We start from the raw sequence: 17,500 nt of genomic DNA, 5'->3' as shown, positions 1-17,500 counted from the left end.
CCTTTAATAACGTCATCGAGCATTGGATTATGTGATTAGAGGTCCATTTTTATCATGCGTTCCTTTACTTCCCTTTCCTCACCTGCACTTTCTTACTTTTTCATTCTTTTAGTTAATAATGGCATCGAATTCCACGTTTTAGCCTCGACCCCTTTAATAACGTTATTGGGAATCGGATTTTGCGATTAGAATTTCAGTTTCATCATGCGTTCCTTTACTTCCCTTTCCTCACCTGCACTTTCCTACTTTTTCATTCATTTAGTTAATAATGGCATCGAATTCCATGTTTTAGCCTCGATCCCTTTAATAACGTCATCGAGCATTGGATTATGTGATTAGAGGTCCATTTTCATCATGCGTTCTTTTAATTCCCTTTCCTCACCTGCACTTTCTTACTTTTTCATTCTTCTAGTTAATAATGGCATCGAATTCCATGGTTTAGCCTCGATCCCTTTTCATAACGTCATTGGGAATCGGATTTTGCGATTAGAATTTCAGTTTCATCATGCGTTCTTTATCTTCTCTTTCCTCACCTCTACTTTCTTACTTATTCATTCTTTTAGTTAATAATGGCATCGAATTCTGTAGTTTAGCCTCGATCCCTTTTCATAACGTCATTGGGAATCGGATTTTGTGATTAGAATTTCAGTTTCATCATGCATTCTTTTGCTTCCCTTTCCTCACCTGCACTTTCCTACTTTTTTTCATTCTTATAGTTAATAATGGCATCGAATTCTGTAGTTTAGCCTCGATCCCTTTAATAACGTCATCGAGCATTGGATTATGTGATTAGAGATTCAGTTTCATCATGCGTTCCTTTACTTCCCTTTCCTCACCTGCACTTTCTTATTTTTTTCACTCTTTTAGTTAATAATAGCATCGAATTCCGTGGTTTAGCCTCGATCCCTTTAATAACGTCATTGAGCATTGGATTATGTGATTAGAGATTCAGTTTCATCATGCACAAACACAGGGGAGCTAGTAGAAAATTACGAAAATATGAGCACATTGTTGAACGACTACTTCCTTTCAGTATTCACACAGGAGGATCGAACGACTATACCGGAAAGAGTTCAGGTGTACGAGGGCGGGGATGGCGATAAATTGAGGGATATAATCATTACCAGGCAAGTAGTTCAGGATGAGATAGATAAGCTTAAGAAGAACAAGTCGCCAGGTCCTGACGGGATATTTCCGAGGGTATTAAAGGAGTTAGGTGATATAATCAGTGACCCACTAACCGACACTTTAAGATGTCGGTAAATACTGGCTATGTGCCGAGCCTATGGAAAGTAGCTAATGTGACGCCGATTTTTAAAAAGGGGGACAGGTCAGTTGCTTCAAACTATCGCCCAATTAGCTTAACATCGGTTATAGGGAAGATGCTGGAGTCCATAATAGCCAGGAACATTCGGTAGCATTTAGAGAAACATAGCTTAATTCACGACTCGCAGCATGGGCTCACAAAAGGTAGGTCATGCCTCACCAATCTCTTGTCCTTCTACAATAAAGTATTTGAGGCGGTTGACAGAGATGAAAATTATGATGTAATCTATCTTGATTTTAGTAAAGCGTTTGACAAAGTTCCTCACCAACGACTGTTGCTTAAATTACAGGCTCACGGAGTAGAGGGTAAAGTTTTGAACTGGGTCAAGGCGTGGCTTAGCAATAGGAAGCAAAGAGTGCAAATCAATGGTAAAAGATCTGACTGGGGATGTGTTACGAGTGGGTCCCACAAGGTTCGGTATTAGGTCCACTTTTGTTTATTATTTATATCAATGACTTAGACACAGGAATTAGTAGTGATGTTAGTAAATTTGCAGATGATACCAAGATCGGTAGAGTAATTGAGTCGGATCAGGACGCGGATAAATGGCAGATGGAGTTCAATGTAGGGAAGTGCAGTATTCTGAGTGTAAGTAGGAACAACCCCTCTCACAACTATTGCTTAAATGACACTCTCCTACGTAGGTCTGGGTGCGAGAGGATTTAGGATCTTAGTGAGCTCTGATCTCCGTCCAAGGGCACAATGCATTCAAGCTAGAAATCGAGCTAATAGGGTACTGGGATTTATTTCAAGGAGCGTAAGCAACAGAAGCCCCGAAGTCTTCCTCAAACTATATTTAGCATTAGTTAGACCTCATCTTGACTATGCGGTTCAGTTCTGGTCACCCTACTATAGAATGGATATCAAAATGTTAGAATCGGTGCAGAGGAGGATGACTAAGATGATTCAGGGGTTGAGAAACTTGCCATACGAGGAAAGACTCAAACAGTTAAACTTGCATTCTCTAGAAAGGCGAAGGGTGCGTGGAGACATGATCGAGGTTTATAAATGGATGAAGGGCTTTAATAAGGGAGACATTCATAAGGTTTTGTTGGTAAGAGAACCGGGTAGAACACGAAGTAACGGGTTTAAACTGGATAAATTCAGATTCAACAGGGACATAGGCAAAAATTGGTTTACTAACAGGGTGGTGGATGAGTGGAATAGGCTTAGCAGTCATGTGGTGAGTGCCAATACAATTGTCACATTCAAAAATAGACTAGATAAATTCATGGACAGCGATATTAGGTGGGGTTAGATACACGGGAGCTTAGGGTCAAAGGAGCTGCCTTGTACAGGCCTACCGGCCTCTTGCAGACTCCTGCGTTCTTATGTTCTTATGTTCTTATGCGTTCTTTTGCTTCCCTTTCCTCACCTCCACTTTCTTACTTTTCTCGCTGTTTTAGTTAATAATGGCATCGAGTTCCGTGGTTTAGCCTCGATCCCTTTAATAACGTCATCGAGCATTGGATTATGTGATTAGAGATTCAGTTTCATCATGCATTCTTTTTTTGACCGTTCTATTTCTGCCGTGGTAGACGGTCACTGTTCTTCCCCAAAATCTATTAACAGTGGTGTCCCACAGGGTTCTGTCCTATCTCCCACTCTTTTTCTGTTGTTCATTGATGATCTTCTTTCCAAAACGAACTGTCCTATCCATTCCTACGCCGATGATTCCACTCTGCATTACTCAACTTCTTTTAATAGAAGACCCACCCTTCAGGAACTTAACGACTCAAGGCTGGAGGCTGCAAAACGCTTAGCCTCAGACCTTACTATTATTTCCGATTGGGGCAAGAAGAACCTGGTGTCCTTCAACGCCTCAAAAACACAGTTTCTCCACCTATCCACTCGACACAATCTTCCAAACAACTATCCCCTATTCTTTGACAACACCCAGCTATCACCTTCCTCAACACTAAACACCCTCGGTCTATCCTTAACTCAAAATCTCAACTGGAAACTTCATATCTCATCTCTTACTAAATCAGCTTCCTCGAGGCTGGGCGTTCTGTACCGTCTCCGCCAGTTCTTCTCCCCTGCACAGTTGCTGTCCATATACAGGGGCCTTGTCCGCCCTCGTATGGAGTATGCATCTCGTGTGGGGGGGCTCCACTCACACAGCTCTTCTGGACAGAGTGGAGGCTAAGGCTCTTCGTCTCATCAGCTCTCTTCCTCATACTGATAGTCATTTACCTCTTAAATTCCGCCGCAATGTTGCCTCTCTTTCTATCTTCTATCGATATTTCCACGCTGACTGCTCTTCTGAACTTGCTAACTGCATGCCTCCCCCCCTCCCGCGGCCCCGCTGCACTCGACTTTCTACTCATGCTCATCCCTATACTGTCCAAACCAATTATGCAAGAGTTAACCAGCATCTTCACTCTTTCATCCCTCACGCTGGTAAACTCTGGAACAATCTTCCTTCATCTGTATTTCCTCCTGCCTACGACTTTAACTCTTTCAAGAGGAGGGTATCAGGACACCTCTCCTCCCGTATTTGATCTTGCTTTCGGCCACCTCTTTTGTTTCTTTTTTAGGAGCAGCGAGTAGCGGGCTTTTTTTTTATTATTGTTTTCTTTTTTTGTGTGTGCCCTTGAGTTGCCTCCTTTGTTGTAAAAAAAAAAAAAAACTTCCCTTTCCTCACCTCCACTTTCTTACTTTTTTCGCTCTTTTAGTTAATAATGGCATCGAATTCCGTGGTTTAGCCTCGATCCCTTTAATAACGTCATCGAGCATTGGATTATGTGATTAGAGATTCAGTTTCATCATGCGTTCCTTTACTTCCCTTTCCTCACCTCCACTTTCTTACTTTTTTCGCTCTTGTAGTTAATAATGGCATCGAATTCCATGTTTTAGCCTCGATCCCTTTAATAACGTTATTGGGCATCGGATTTTGTGTTTAGAATTTCAGTTTCATCATGCATTCTTTTCCCTCCCTTTCCTCACTTGCAATTTCTTACTTTTTCATTCTTTTAGTTAATAAGGCTTTGAATTCCATGTTACAACCTCGATCGCTTTATAGAGTCTATAGAGCATCGATTCCTGTGATTATATGTTCAGTTTCATTATACCCTCTTCTATTTTCCTTATCACCGACTCTTTCTTACATATTAACTCTTTTAGGTAATATTGGCTTCGAAATCCATGTTTTTAACCTCGATCCCTTCTAATAACGTCACTAAGCATCGGTATCGGTGATTATACGTTCAGATTCGTTATACGTTACTAATTCCCTTATCAACTGCACTTTTTCACATATTCATCTTTTCTCATTTAATAATAGGGTCGAATTCCATGTTTCAGCCTCGATCCCTTTGGCCACGTCTTCGAGCACCGAGTCGTGTTACATGATACCACTTTTGGGGACACAAGAGCGAGTGGCGGCGGTGACATCCCCTCCCCCATTGATTGTGTTAGGTTATGGGGCGAGGCACCTGGCCCAAGAGAGGGAGATAAGCATACAGAACTCTCTCGCTCTCGCTCTCTCTCGCTCTCGCTCTCTCTCTCTCTCGCTCTCTCTCTCTCTCTCTCTCTCTCTCTCTCTCTCTCTCTCTCTCTCTCTCTCTCTCTCTCTCTCTCTCTCTCTCTCTCTCTCTCTCTCTCTCTCTCTCTCTCTCTCTCTCTCTCTCTCTCTCTCTCTTTTTACGCCGCTTCTTTAATATGAAGGCGTGTGTGTGTGTGTGAGAGAAGAGTGTGTGTTTGTGTGTGTGTGTGTGTGTGTGTGTGTGTGTGTGTGTGTGTGTGTGTGTGTGTGTGTGTGTGTGTGTGTGTGTGTGTGTGTGTGTGTGTGTGTGTGTGGAAGGAACACAGTAAAGAGACTGGCTCGTGTTTTTTGCTTTTTGAGAGAGAGAGAGAGAGAGAGAGAGAGAGAGTCAAGGGAACCTGGTCAATCCATTTCGATAACTGAATAATACAATCCACGCCCTTGCTCTCTCTCTCTCTCTCTCTCTCTCTCTCTCTCTCTCTCTCTCTCTCTCTCTCTCTCTCTCTCTCTCTCTCTCTCTCTCTCTCTCTCTCTCTCTCTCTCTCTCTCTCTCTCTCTCTCTCGTCAAGGAAATCTATGTCCTGAAGGAATTAAAACATTGCTGAAGTTTCTCTCGTCGCGGCCAACTTTTGTTCCGTGACTTTCCATTATCTTGACATGTAAGGGCCGCGCTTTCTCCCTGCTGCTGCTGATGATGATGATGACGATGATACCGCCATTATTTAGGCTGGAGTTTCATGAATAAGACTTCTGGATATGCGTCATTTTTCTTTCGCGGACTCATTGCAACGCTCCCGCTGTCACGCCTGCATGCGACACCTAAAATAAAACAAAACAAAACGACGGACTACGATGATGGACGGATGACGATTTGCGACGATCTTTTGTTTCTCTTGATGTTCTTTTTTTCTTACACCAGAGGCAGCAGTCATGGGAAAACAAGTAAACACCAAAAAAAGCAACAATGAGAATAAAACCCCGCAAAAACACTACACTCTAAACTTAGTCTAAAGGGAGGAGTGAGAGAGAATTCCAAAAGATCATTCTGAAGCGGCCGGAGAGGTGGAGCGCCTCCAGGAAGAGTTCAAGTCATAGGAAGGTTGGTTATAAGGCGCGGGACAACGGCTCGGGGAAGGCGCTTTGTTGCGATGTGTTTAAATGGAGGAGATTGAGAAACTTTCCTTCTATCTTTGGCTGAAGTATAATGGTGAAGACCAGAAAATATAGATAGAAAGATAAATAGACAGTGATAGGTCGCTTGATGAATATAGATAGATAGATGGACTGATAAAGTAGAGATAGCAAAAGAAATGGATGTAAATAGAAAGCTAGAGAAAAAAATACAGACGTAAAAATATATTCAGTTAGGAGAAATAGAAAACAAAGAAGGAAGAAGCGAGAAAAGAAAGGGAACACAAAAAAACACAGAGGAAGAACAAACAACAGCAGACCTGTTGGTCCTAACGAGGCTGTTTGTGACAAGCTACACTAACTATCTAATCAAAGGTGGAAGATGAAGGACAGCAAAGGCGAAGGCTCTTCCCCCCCCCGCCCCCTCCCTCCAGGCAAAGCTGGCAGGAAAGGAAAAAGAACCATGCAGCATGGAAAAACTGCATGGAAATTATGTAGGAAAGAGGAAAGAACTACCGTTACTGCTACCACTAACCGGGCGATAAAAGCGGACAAGGACACCAGTATTCGAAAGAACTTAACGTTATTACGACAATGAGTAATATCTTAGTTGCTGGTTTAATTAAAAATACTTAGTCTAATCTATTCTTGAAAGCCGTAACTGTTGTATTATCAACGACATCACAGGGTAGAGAGTTCCAAACATTAACAACTCGATTAAAGAAGAAGTGTTTGGCTTAGAGCGACGAGAATCTTTTACCACTTACCTTGAAATTGTGATTTCTTGTTCTATTTGATCGATCAATTGTAAAGTAATCTTCCTCATTTATATCACTGAATCCTTTAAACATTTTAAACACTTCTAATACATCTCCTCGCAGTCTCTGTTTTGATAGGCTGAATAAATTTACTTCTTTAAGCCTTGGTTCATAAAATAAATTTCTCAACCGAGGAATCATTTTTGTTACTCTCCGTTGAACCCGTTCTAACAAAAAAGTTATTCAAAAATGTATAGCGTCCATTCCCCAAAAACACATTTTGAGAAAATCTAATTTAAGATTTAGCTGCGATCTGACCATATTTACGCCTAGTATATAACTATTCGAAATACATCTTCTAATGGTGCATTTCAAGTAGATTGTAATGCTGTTTGAGTTTTAAAGATCGGATAATAACTAAAGGAAATATTAACGATGGATGTTCATCAAGCGAGTGGTTCTAGTCGCCGTCAGTTTTATTTAAGCTTCAAATATTTGCGGTATTGGTATTTATCTATTTTCGATAACTGATTATTTTTTTCACAGACACTTCCTCACTACCATGCGGGGGTCTGCAACGTGCGATTTTTTTTATCATCGGAGTATCCCCGCTAGGCCTAAATCTTATACTTATTGCACTTCACTTTTTCTGCTGATCTATGCAAAAAATCTTTCGCAATAGCAATATACACATAGCAATTGTCAATTTCCTGAGGCGCTTCCAAATCGCTTTCGAGCAATGTTTTCCTTATTTCTGCGTGGGAGGAGGAATATGGTGGAGTGGATGGAGGAGAGGGAGGATGTGCTGGGGGGGAGGAGGAGGAGGAGGGAGACGCTTGAACATTACTCAAAAGTGTTGTGCATCACTACTACCACGTCTTTTATGAACTCTTCCTTCCATAAACTCACTAACACGCCTCGACATAGCCTAAAACTTGGATTCCTACGCCGCATTTTGATGGTAAAGCACTAAGTCTATATATACCAAGTCAAGTCACTCTGCTTCAAAACTGCGACCGGTACGCGCAGGAGGCGGTTTTGGGGCGGAGCAGCGGGATGACGTCACTTGGAGCCCTCCCCCCCCCAAAAAAAAATACCCGCCAGTTCAGGGGTGACTAGAATTGGGGCCGTGTGTGCACTCTGGATGTGCATTCTCGCCTTCTTTCACAGCGCGTTCAGGCAAGCCACTGACGCAAAAATATGTCTTTTTATTGTGCTACTGCGTGACTGCAATTTCAATGACTACAAACGGCGGTGTGGGGTGTGAGGGAGGGCATGTTGAAGTGATTGATTTAAATTAGTCCGCCTTTCTTCGTTTTCTCTAAATCCCTGTTTCTACATTCTCTTGTTTGGCTCCAAGCAGCGTCACGCATAAACCACGCCTCGGCCGTGTCTCCTCCCACAAACCTGCGCATGACTTGACTTGGGTAAAGCATTGATAAGAGATGCGTGGCCTCGTCCCCTCAATTCAAGGCTCGTCACTCTCGTATTCAGCGCGTGCTGCCTCAAGGCCACTCCCTGTGTTCAAATAAATGTCGTACCGGAAAAAAAGTTGGAAAGTTTCGTTTAGTCGGCGCAACATCCGTGGTCATATGCCGGAGAGAAAGAGGAGGGGAAGGAATTATAGAAGGGAACAGATCCCAGGAGACGGGACACAACTCCCGATTAATACCTGGTACCCATTCACTTCTGGGTGGACAGGGGCGTAGGGTATCGGAAAAGCTGCCCAAATTTTTCCACTCCCCCCGGGAATCGAACCCGGGCTTTCTCGGTTGTGAGCCGAGTGTGCTAACCACTGCACCACGAAGCCCCCTCCCCATACCGGAAAAAAAACAAGTTATTCGATAAATAAAGAAAAATAATGGGGTTATTTGAAAATAGTATGATCCTCATATTGCAACATTCATCAAGTAGCATTTAAAAGACCCGGGCAATCAGTGGTTTAAATGCCCGCTATCGCTGTAATAACTTGCATCTGGACGCTCCGAGGATGCAGCTCGTCCCTGTTGCCAAAAACTACGTATTTTTCCATCGTATGTACTTGCCTTAAGTAATTCCGAAAGCGGGAAGAAGAGAAGGAGGACCAGGAAATGAATGAAGGAAGGAATACAGAAAGGCAAGAGATGAGAGGAAGACGATAGGAAAGGAAGAGAGAGAAGGAGGAAAGGGAAAGGAACGAAGGAAGGAACACAGACAGGCAGGAAATGAGGAAATGAAGACGAGAGGAAGGGAGGAGAGAGGAGGAGGAAAGGGAAAGGAACGAAGGAAGGGGCACAGACAGGCAGGAGATGAGGAAATGAAGACGAGAGGAAGGGAGGAGAGAGGAGGAGGAAAGGGAAAGGAGCGAAGGAAGGAACACAGACAGGCAGGAGATGAGGAAATGAAGACGAGAGGAAGGGAGGAGAGAATAAGAAAAGGGAAAGGAATTGAGGAAGCGAAGAAGGGAGAAGAGAAAAAGAGGAGTAGGACAGGAAGACTGAGGGAGGAAGGGAGGAAAGAAAAAGGCAGATATATGGAGATGGAATCATTGTAACCTGAGGAGGGAGGAAGGGAGGAAGAGAAGTGAAGGAAAGGAGGAGAGAGCAATGGAGAGAAAGAGATGGAGGGAAGAGGAAGAGGCATCGTAAAATTCGTCTATATTGAGAAGAATGGAAGTGAGAAAATGGAGAGGGAAGAGGGAGAGGAGGAGGCTTCGTATGTGAATGGTGTAGCTAGAAATTGTGTGTGTGTGTGTGTGTGTGTGTGTGTGTGTCTGAGAGAGAGAGAGAGAGAGAGAGAGAGAGAGAGAGAGAGAGAGAGAGAGAGAGAGAGAGAGAGAGAGAGAGAGAGAGAGAGAGAGAGAGAGAGAGAGAGAGAGAGAGAGAGAGAGAGAGAGAGAGAGAGAGAGTGATGGTCGGGGTGTCTCGTGTGATGGAGGAAAAATCACGTTATAGTATTGGGTCAAGGAATGGTCAACGAAGTGGTCAAAGAAATGGCCAAAATCATTAGCCGTAAAAGTGGTTCAGAGAAAGGAGGAGGAGGCGTTTCTGTCTGCCTGATAGCGTTGGACTCAGCTGAGGGGAAGAATGGCCTTGGAAGGGACAACTTCTAACATGGGCAGGGAGGAGGTTAGCTGCCCTGGAGGAGAGGAAGGACGGAGGGAGGCAGGAAAGGCTCAGGGGGGAGGTGAAGGGGTGTGATGAGCAAGGGGAGGCGGCGGCTGAGTGGATAGCGTGACGGCCCCGCGTTCAGGACGACGCGAGCTCAATCCCCGCCCGGTGCCACCAAGCTGGGATTTTTCAGCCGCCGCCGAGTGGCTTAAAACTACCCACATGCTGTCCAGAAGACCACCTATCAACCCGGACTCTAGATTCTAGGATTAAAGATGAGCTCCGGGAGGGCAGCATGAGCCAATGCAAGATGGCGCCACTATAAACACTCGCCTGCGCCAGAACGGGCTAGGCCGACCATCAGGCCCCACCGGGAAGAAGCCTTGGGGCGACCATCAGGATCCACCGGGAAGAAGCCTTGGGCCGACCATCAGGATCCACCGGGAAGAAGCCTACTGGCGCAATAGCCCACGACGTAACAAAGAAGAGAGAGAAAAAAAAAAAGGGAAAGTCGTTGCATGGGCGGGGAGGCGGTTAGCTGCCCTGGAGGACCAAGGAAGGGAGGCAGGGCTCAGGGGGGAGGTGAAGGAAGGAGATGAGCAAATGGGAGTTAGTAGTGTGACCATGATTCCCGCACTGTGCTGACTGGTCAATATATATTTTATTTTCTTACTGAACGCCACAGAGACAGCACCGAGTCGCAGGCCATTTGTTACTCACTGGGCTGCAGAAAGAACGCACCAAGTCACTTGTCGTTTGTCTGCAAGCTTTTCTTTCGTGTTCGGTGTGTAGCGTCAGTAGGATGTGCGCCGCTGTGTTGCTCTTGCCTTCATGAACGTTCTTTTTCTTTGTGTGTGTGTGTGTGTGTGTGTGTGTACGTATGCATGTTAACTGTCCCCACTCACATGATTTCATCTCCTCGTGGCCTATTCCGCCGGTAGACTTCTTCCCGGTGGATCCTGATGGTCGGCCCAAGGCTTCTTCCCGGTGGGGCCTGATGGTCGGCCCAGCCCGTTCTGGCGCAGGCAAGTGTTTATAGTGGCGCCATCTTGCATTGGCTCATGCTGCCCTCCCGGAGCTCATCTCTAATCCTAGAATCTAGAGTCCGGGTTGATAGGTGGTCTTCTGGACAGCATGTGGGAAGTTTTAAGCCACTCGGCGGCGGCTGAAAAATCCCACTTTGGTGGCACCGGGCGGGGATTGAACTCGCGTCGTCCTGAACGCGGGGCCGTCACGTTATCCATTCAGCCCCCGTCTCCCCAAAGGTTTGCATTAACGCTTTTGCATTATATAAGACGTGCCGGGTGAGCGCTACGTGACGCTCCCCCAAGTTCGCGTCACTCTGGAGCGTGAGTGAAAAAATAACATGTAAAAGATTCCACCACTCGGGTAGGCGGCAAGGCGTGTTAATGCCATGCGCCAATCTCGTTTTCCATTGTCTCCCGAGTATTTCATTAGCAGGAGACTAAGACTGGCAGCTGGGTCAACTTTCGGTCTCTTTTCAGCCGCGCTGATGACTGGCGGTGTGTTTTGTGTGTGTTCTTGGGGCCAGTTCTTTTTTTTTTTTTTACAACAAAGGAGACAGCTCAAGGGCACAAAAAAGGTAACAATAATAAAAAAGCCCGCTACTCGCTGCTCCTAAAAAGAATCCAAAGAGGTGGCCGAAAGAGAGGTCAATTTCGGATGGAGAGGTGTCCTGATACCCTCCTCTTGAAAGAGTTCAAGTCGTAGGCAGGAGGAAATACAGATGAAGGAAGATTGTTCCAGAGTTTACCAGCGTGAGGGATGAAAGAGTGAAGATGCTGGATAACTCTTGCATAAGGGGTTTGGACAGTATAGGGATGAGCATGAGTAGAGAGTCGTGTGCAGCGGGGCCGCGGGAGCGGGGGAGGCATGCAGTTAGCAAGTTCAGAAGAGCAGTCAGCGTGAAAACAGCGATAGAAGATAGAAGGAGAGGCAACATGAGACTGGTATGTCTGTTGCCTTGTTATTATTTTATTATACACATGAAGTTTGGTGTGTTCTTTTACGCCCATCATATAGAACAATGAAGGCGTCAGGGTCGATATGTTCGTAGTTTAACTTTGTTTTCCATCAGCCTCAGTCTTTACTACTCAGAGAATGTTAGGAATTACTAGGGGCTTCGTGGTGCAGTGGTTAGCACACTCGGCTCACAACCGAGAGAGCCCGGGTTCGATTCCCGGGCGGAGTGGAAAAATTTGGGCGGCTTTTCCGATACCCTACGCCCCTGTTCACCCAACAGTGAATGGGTACCAGGTATTAATCGGGGGTTGTGTCCCGTCTCCTGGGGTCTGTTCCCTTCTCCTATAATTCCTTCCCCTTCTGTCTCTCTCCGGCATATGACCACAGATGTTGCGCCGACTAAACCAAACTTTCCAAACTTTTTAGTAGTTACTTTTTTTCACCAAGAATAAACTTCACCTCGGCGTCATCGTCCCCAAGGGCTCGTCATTACTTGTGAACGTATTCTCAGAAGGTTTCGGCTCTCACAACAATTATTTCCAAAGGGCATAAAGGACACTGGTCAGATTCTCATGTTTTTTTTTCATATGCATTTATTTTTACAGCAAAGGAGACAGGACAAGGGCACAAAAAAAAGGAAACAATAAAAAAAAAAAAGCCCGCTACTCGCTGCTCCTGTAAAGAATCCAAAGAGGTGGCCGAAAGAGCAGTCAATTACGTGAAAAGAGGTGTCCTGATACCTTTTGTTCAATCACTAGGCTCACATACACATCGTCAGTACTTACGTTTCAACTTGAAGGAGGCGGCGGCGCTGGAGACGAAGGCGAGGAGTACCACAACCACCTCAACAAATCCCCGTGTGAGCCCCGTGGTGGTGGTGGTGGTGGTGGTGGTTGTGGTGGTGGTGGTGGGCTCAGTTCCATTCCTTCCAGTAGCTTTCCACACTTCTTTCAGAGTGACTTCCCTGGGCTGGCCTTTTCCACTCCACTCACTCCCCTGATTCCCGCTCAGAGGAGTTCTTGGGGGCGGGGAGGGAGTAGCCGCCGCAGGGGAGTTGTGTGGGAGAGGCGTGGTGGCGGTGGTGGAGGAGGCGGGGGAGGTGTTGAAGGAAGGTGAAAGTGAAGGTGGTGGTGGGGTTGTGATGGAGGTGGAGAGTGGTGGATATGGGGGGGAGGGCGGAGGGGAGGGAGGGGCAAGGGCAAGGGAAGGAGACGGAGGCAGAGGGACAAGCGAGGGAGGCAGGAAGGAGGTTGGCTGGCCTGGGCGAGAAGATGGATCAAGGGAGGAAGGCAGAACTGACGGAAGAGGTGAAGGAAAGATGAAGGGCTATGTCATGGAAGGAGGAAGAGGGGTTAAGGCGTCGGGGCACCCTTGGTTCACTCCCCTGATGTCTTCTCCTTACTCTGAGTATTGGGGAGCACTGGGTCACCACGGGGGATACACTACACGGTGCACGGAAGGGGCGCCGCTCCCTCCCACTCCTAGTAGGTTCACCGCCTCACCGCCTGCCCCACCATGCTATCTTGTCCTCGGGGGGCGGTGCCGAAGCGTGCAGCATGAAAGGTCACTATCAAGATCATGGTCTCAGAGGTCAGGGAGGCGTAGGCCGCTGAGGGTCACTGCTGCCCCAACACACCAAGAGGCCCAGCTTACTTGTGGTTGTCACGAGTCAGCGGTTTCATACGCTGCTGTGCTTGTCCCAGGGGCCAGGCGAGGCAGCGGCCCGGCTCACACCTGTAAAGGAAGGCACGCAGGTGTTAGCTAGCCAGGAAGACACCGCGTTGTCCAGAGCAAACACTGCGTCCAGGCGAATATCTGATAATGTTACGGCACTGTGTCTTGGCTATCTTTCGGGCAGGAGACGGGAATGAGAGGAGATAAATGAAGATACGAAAATAAGAATATATAAATGAAGATACGAGATATGAGACCTGGGTTATGTAGAGTCAGGGCAGGCCATCAAAGGCGAAGATCTCAGAAACAATGCAAGGAAAATGTGTCTTATCTATCTCTTGGGCAGGAAACAGGAGGAGCAGACAATGGAGGAGACAGGAGAAGGCAGAGATACAAGTCCCGGGTCACCTAGAGTCAGGACAGGCCAACCCAAGGAATCAAGGGAAAAGACTTAAGGAACAATGCAAGGAGAATGTGTCTTATCCATCTCTTGGGCAGGAGGCGGCAACAGCAGACAAAGAGAAGCAAGAGAAAGGAGAAATACGAGTTCTGGGGTGGTTTAGATGCCGTTCTTATTCACTGGAAGGCGAGGCAAAGGAAAGAAGAACCCGGAGGAAGGAAAAGAAGGAAATACCCACACAGCATCCTAAGTTATAAGGGCGATGCTCTTTGGGAAATATGTCCAAAGTCTATATATTTACATCCGGCGAGAGGCAGAGGGGAAAAGATGGGAGATACTCGCGCGGCAGGCCAGGTGTGGGAAAGCATTATCTGACCCCCAAGGCCTTCAGGGTGAGGATACGGAGGCAGGGTTAAAAGTGGGGGTATGGAGGAAAGTGAGAGGAAGAAGGAAACGAGACAGAGAGAGAGAGAGAGAGAGAGAGAGAGAGGAGAGAGAGAGAGAGAGAGAGAGAGAGAGGAGAGAGAGAGAGAGAGAGAGAGAGAGAGAGAGAGAGAGAGAGAGAGAGAGAGAGAGAGAGAGAGAGAGAGAGAGAGAGAGAGAGAGAGAGAGAGAGAGAGAGAGAGAGAGAGAGAGAGAGAGAGAGAGAGAGAGAGAGAGAGAGAGAGAGAGAGAGAGAGAGAGAGAGAGAGCCAGCTAGTGTTTCAAGGACCATTATGGCACGGATCACGATTAGAGGAGAGAAGAGCAATATCGGAAATCCAAATCCAGAGCCTTGAGTCCGTATCGCTTCCCTGTTGAGTTTGTGGCGAGTGTTGAACTATCCTTGGGAGGGCGAGTGTGCAGGCGAGTCAAATCGAGTGTCATGAGTCAAGATAGTGTCCTCGTTGAGTCAGTCCAGCTCATCCCCTTACTGTCCAAATCCCTTATGCAAGAGTTAACCAGCATCTTCACTCTTTCATCCCTCACGCTGGTAAACTCTGCAACAATCTTATTTCATCTGTATTTCCTCCTGCCTACAACTTGAACTCTTTCATGAGGAGGGTATCAGGACGCCTCTGCTCCCGAAATTGACCTATCTTTCAGCCACTCCTCTAACTCTTTATGGGAGCAGTGAGTAGTGGGCTTTTTTTTCACATTTGTTGAACTGACTCCTCTGCTATAAAAAAAAAAGTCCATTGTGAGTGTTAAACTGGGGAAGGGCGTGTGTGCAGGAGTCCAATTGAGAGCCCTGAGTCCAGATCGTTTCCGTGTTTAGTCAGTTTGTCGCGAGTGTTAAAGTATCCGTGGAAGGGCGTGTGAGGGGGAGAGTTTTTTGTGGACCTGCCGAGGGGGAGAAGGGATAAAAAAAGGACCTCAGCCAGAAATGTGTCAGCCAGCCGAAAGAGAGAGAGAGAGAGAGAGAGAGAGAGAGAGAGAGAGAGAGAGAGAGAGAGAGAGAGAGAGAGAGAGAGAGAGAGAGAGAGAGAGAGAGAGAGAGAGAGAATTGGCTAAAAGTGTTTAATTGACGTTTCCTTCCCGTATCAACACACACACACACACACACACACACGCACACGAGGACACAGTAAAAAAAAATGAGAAAAAGAAGGCACTTGAGAGACATAAAGAAATATAGCTTCCCGCAAAGAAATATAGAGGTTTGGAACAGACTAAGTGAGTGTGCATAACTTTAAGGAAAAACTGGACAAAATACACACACACACACACACACACACACACACACACACACACACACACACACACACACACACACACAAACGATATATTAAAAAAAAAACAAGAATATGGAAATGGACAAGTTTTAGTTCAACACTCACGCTACTACTCTTTTGGGCCTCACTTTCATGACTTTTCCACTGCAAACTTTTTCTCTTCACTGCGTCGAGACAGGAGGAGGAACGTGAGATATGTTCGGTACACTAAAAACTTTTGAGGTATAATTCACAGAAGGCTCGTTCCGGCTATCCTCCCCCTCCATTCCCCCCCTCATCCTTCCTCTTATTTCTTCCTCTCTTCTTTCTTCCTCTTTGTTTTTTCATATATTCATCTCTCCTCCTCCTCCTCCTCCTCCTCCTCCTCCTCCTCCTTCCTTTCCTTCCTTCTTGCTCTTTTTCCTCTCTCTCTCTCTCTCTCTCTCTCTCTCCAGTGTCTTTCATATCTTCCTTTCTTCTTCTCTTCCTCCTCCTTCTCCTGTTTTGCTCATTTTCCTTCCTCTCCTTCTTTCTTGCGCTTCTTCCTTCCTCTCCTCTTTCTTTCTCTCCTCTTCCATGTCCTCATCTCTCCTCTTTATTCTTTTCCTCCTTTTCCTCCACCTTTCTTCCTTGCTCCGTTTCTCTCCTTTCTTTCTCTTCCTTCCTTTTCCCTTGTCAGTATATTCCACGTCCTCATTTTTCCTTCTCCTTCTCTTCCTCCTTCTCCTCCTCCTTCCTCCTTTCATCCCTCGCTCTTATCCTCCCCCTCTTTCTCTTCCTTCCCCTTCTGATTTCCGTTTCCGCCAAGTGTCTTCCTCCTCCTTCTCTCCTTCCGTTCCTCTTTGTTTCTTTCTCCATTCTTTACTTTTTCTTCCCTTCTTTTTCTCTCTTTCCTCATTTTCCATTTTCTATCCCTCTCCGTTTCCGCATCTCCTTTTAACCAGGTAGCTGCAGGGATCATGTTTCTTAATGGTCCCTCTAAGCGAGAAAAATTAGAAAAAAAACATCACTCACGCAAACCATTTCATAATATATATCAACGCATTTGTGATCAGTTTATGCATCATCTATTTTGGGAGGTTTATATCTTGGCAAAAATGTGGCCCGTCGCTGGTACACGATAAAGCCACAAATTTGGCCAGTCGTTGCTACCGGGTTAAGGCTCTTCCACGCCTAAATATCTCCTCCTCCTCCTCCTCTAAATTGCCGATGACACAAAGGTGGGCCCTAAAGCCGCCAGACTGTATAATTATCCAGAGAAACCTGGACCAGATCACTCAGTGGTCAGAAAAGTTGCAAATGTCCTTTAACACTACCAAATGTAAAGTAATGCACTTCGGGTCCAGAAGTAGCAACCACACATACCACATGCTTGGGAACCACTACAGGCAGCGCAGAAGTAAAGAGACCTCGGGGTCACTCTCAAAAGTGACTTGAAACACACAAAACACTGCAAGTCCGCCTGCAAGAAAGCCAATACTATGCTCGGGTTCATAGCGAGGAACTTCGAATATAAGACGCCCGGGAGTAATGTTATCTTCGTATAATTCGCTGGTAAGGCCCCACCTGGAATACGCCGGCAATTCTGGTCCCCTAATTACAAGAAAGACATTGAATTACTCGAGAGAGATTATACCATCATTGAGGGCGCAACCTTATACGAAGAACGACTCAAGCGACTCAACCCCTTCACGTTGGAAAAAGAGACGATTGGGGGAGATATGATACAAGTCTTCAAATACCTGAACAAGCATAGCAATGTCGACCACTCCAAACTCTTCACGCTACAAGTTAACTCGAGAATAAGAAAGAACTTTATAACAATTCAAGCCAAGCGATGCAGTACGGATATCGGCAAGAGATATTTCTCGAACAGAGTCGTCCCCCACTGGAACAGCCTTCCTGCAGGAGTGGTTAGTGCGGAAACAATCAACTTCTTAAAAAATCGCATTGACCG

At 46.0% G+C, this 17,500-nt stretch overlaps 1 protein-coding gene across 1 annotated transcript in view; it reads right to left on the bottom strand.

Moving 5' to 3' along the window:
- Positions 1 to 16,913, bottom strand: part of LOC126991209 (uncharacterized) — a 78,678-nt gene extending 61,765 nt beyond the window's left edge. Inside the window, exons 1-3 of the mRNA XM_050849988.1 lie at positions 16,909 to 16,913; positions 13,442 to 13,509; positions 12,561 to 13,091 (exon numbers count right to left, since the gene is read on the bottom strand). Of these exons, the coding sequence (XP_050705945.1) occupies positions 12,561 to 13,091; positions 13,442 to 13,509; positions 16,909 to 16,913 (604 nt within the window). The remainder of the gene's footprint in view (positions 1 to 12,560; positions 13,092 to 13,441; positions 13,510 to 16,908) is intronic.
- Positions 16,914 to 17,500: the final 587 nt, after the last annotated feature.

This window comes from Eriocheir sinensis, chromosome 6 (assembly GCF_024679095.1).
Source record: "Eriocheir sinensis breed Jianghai 21 chromosome 6, ASM2467909v1, whole genome shotgun sequence".
Taxonomy (NCBI): Eukaryota; Metazoa; Arthropoda; class Malacostraca; order Decapoda; family Varunidae; genus Eriocheir; species Eriocheir sinensis.
Note: the sequence above shows the minus strand (reverse complement) of the source record. Positions and strands in the feature narration are given on the sequence as shown.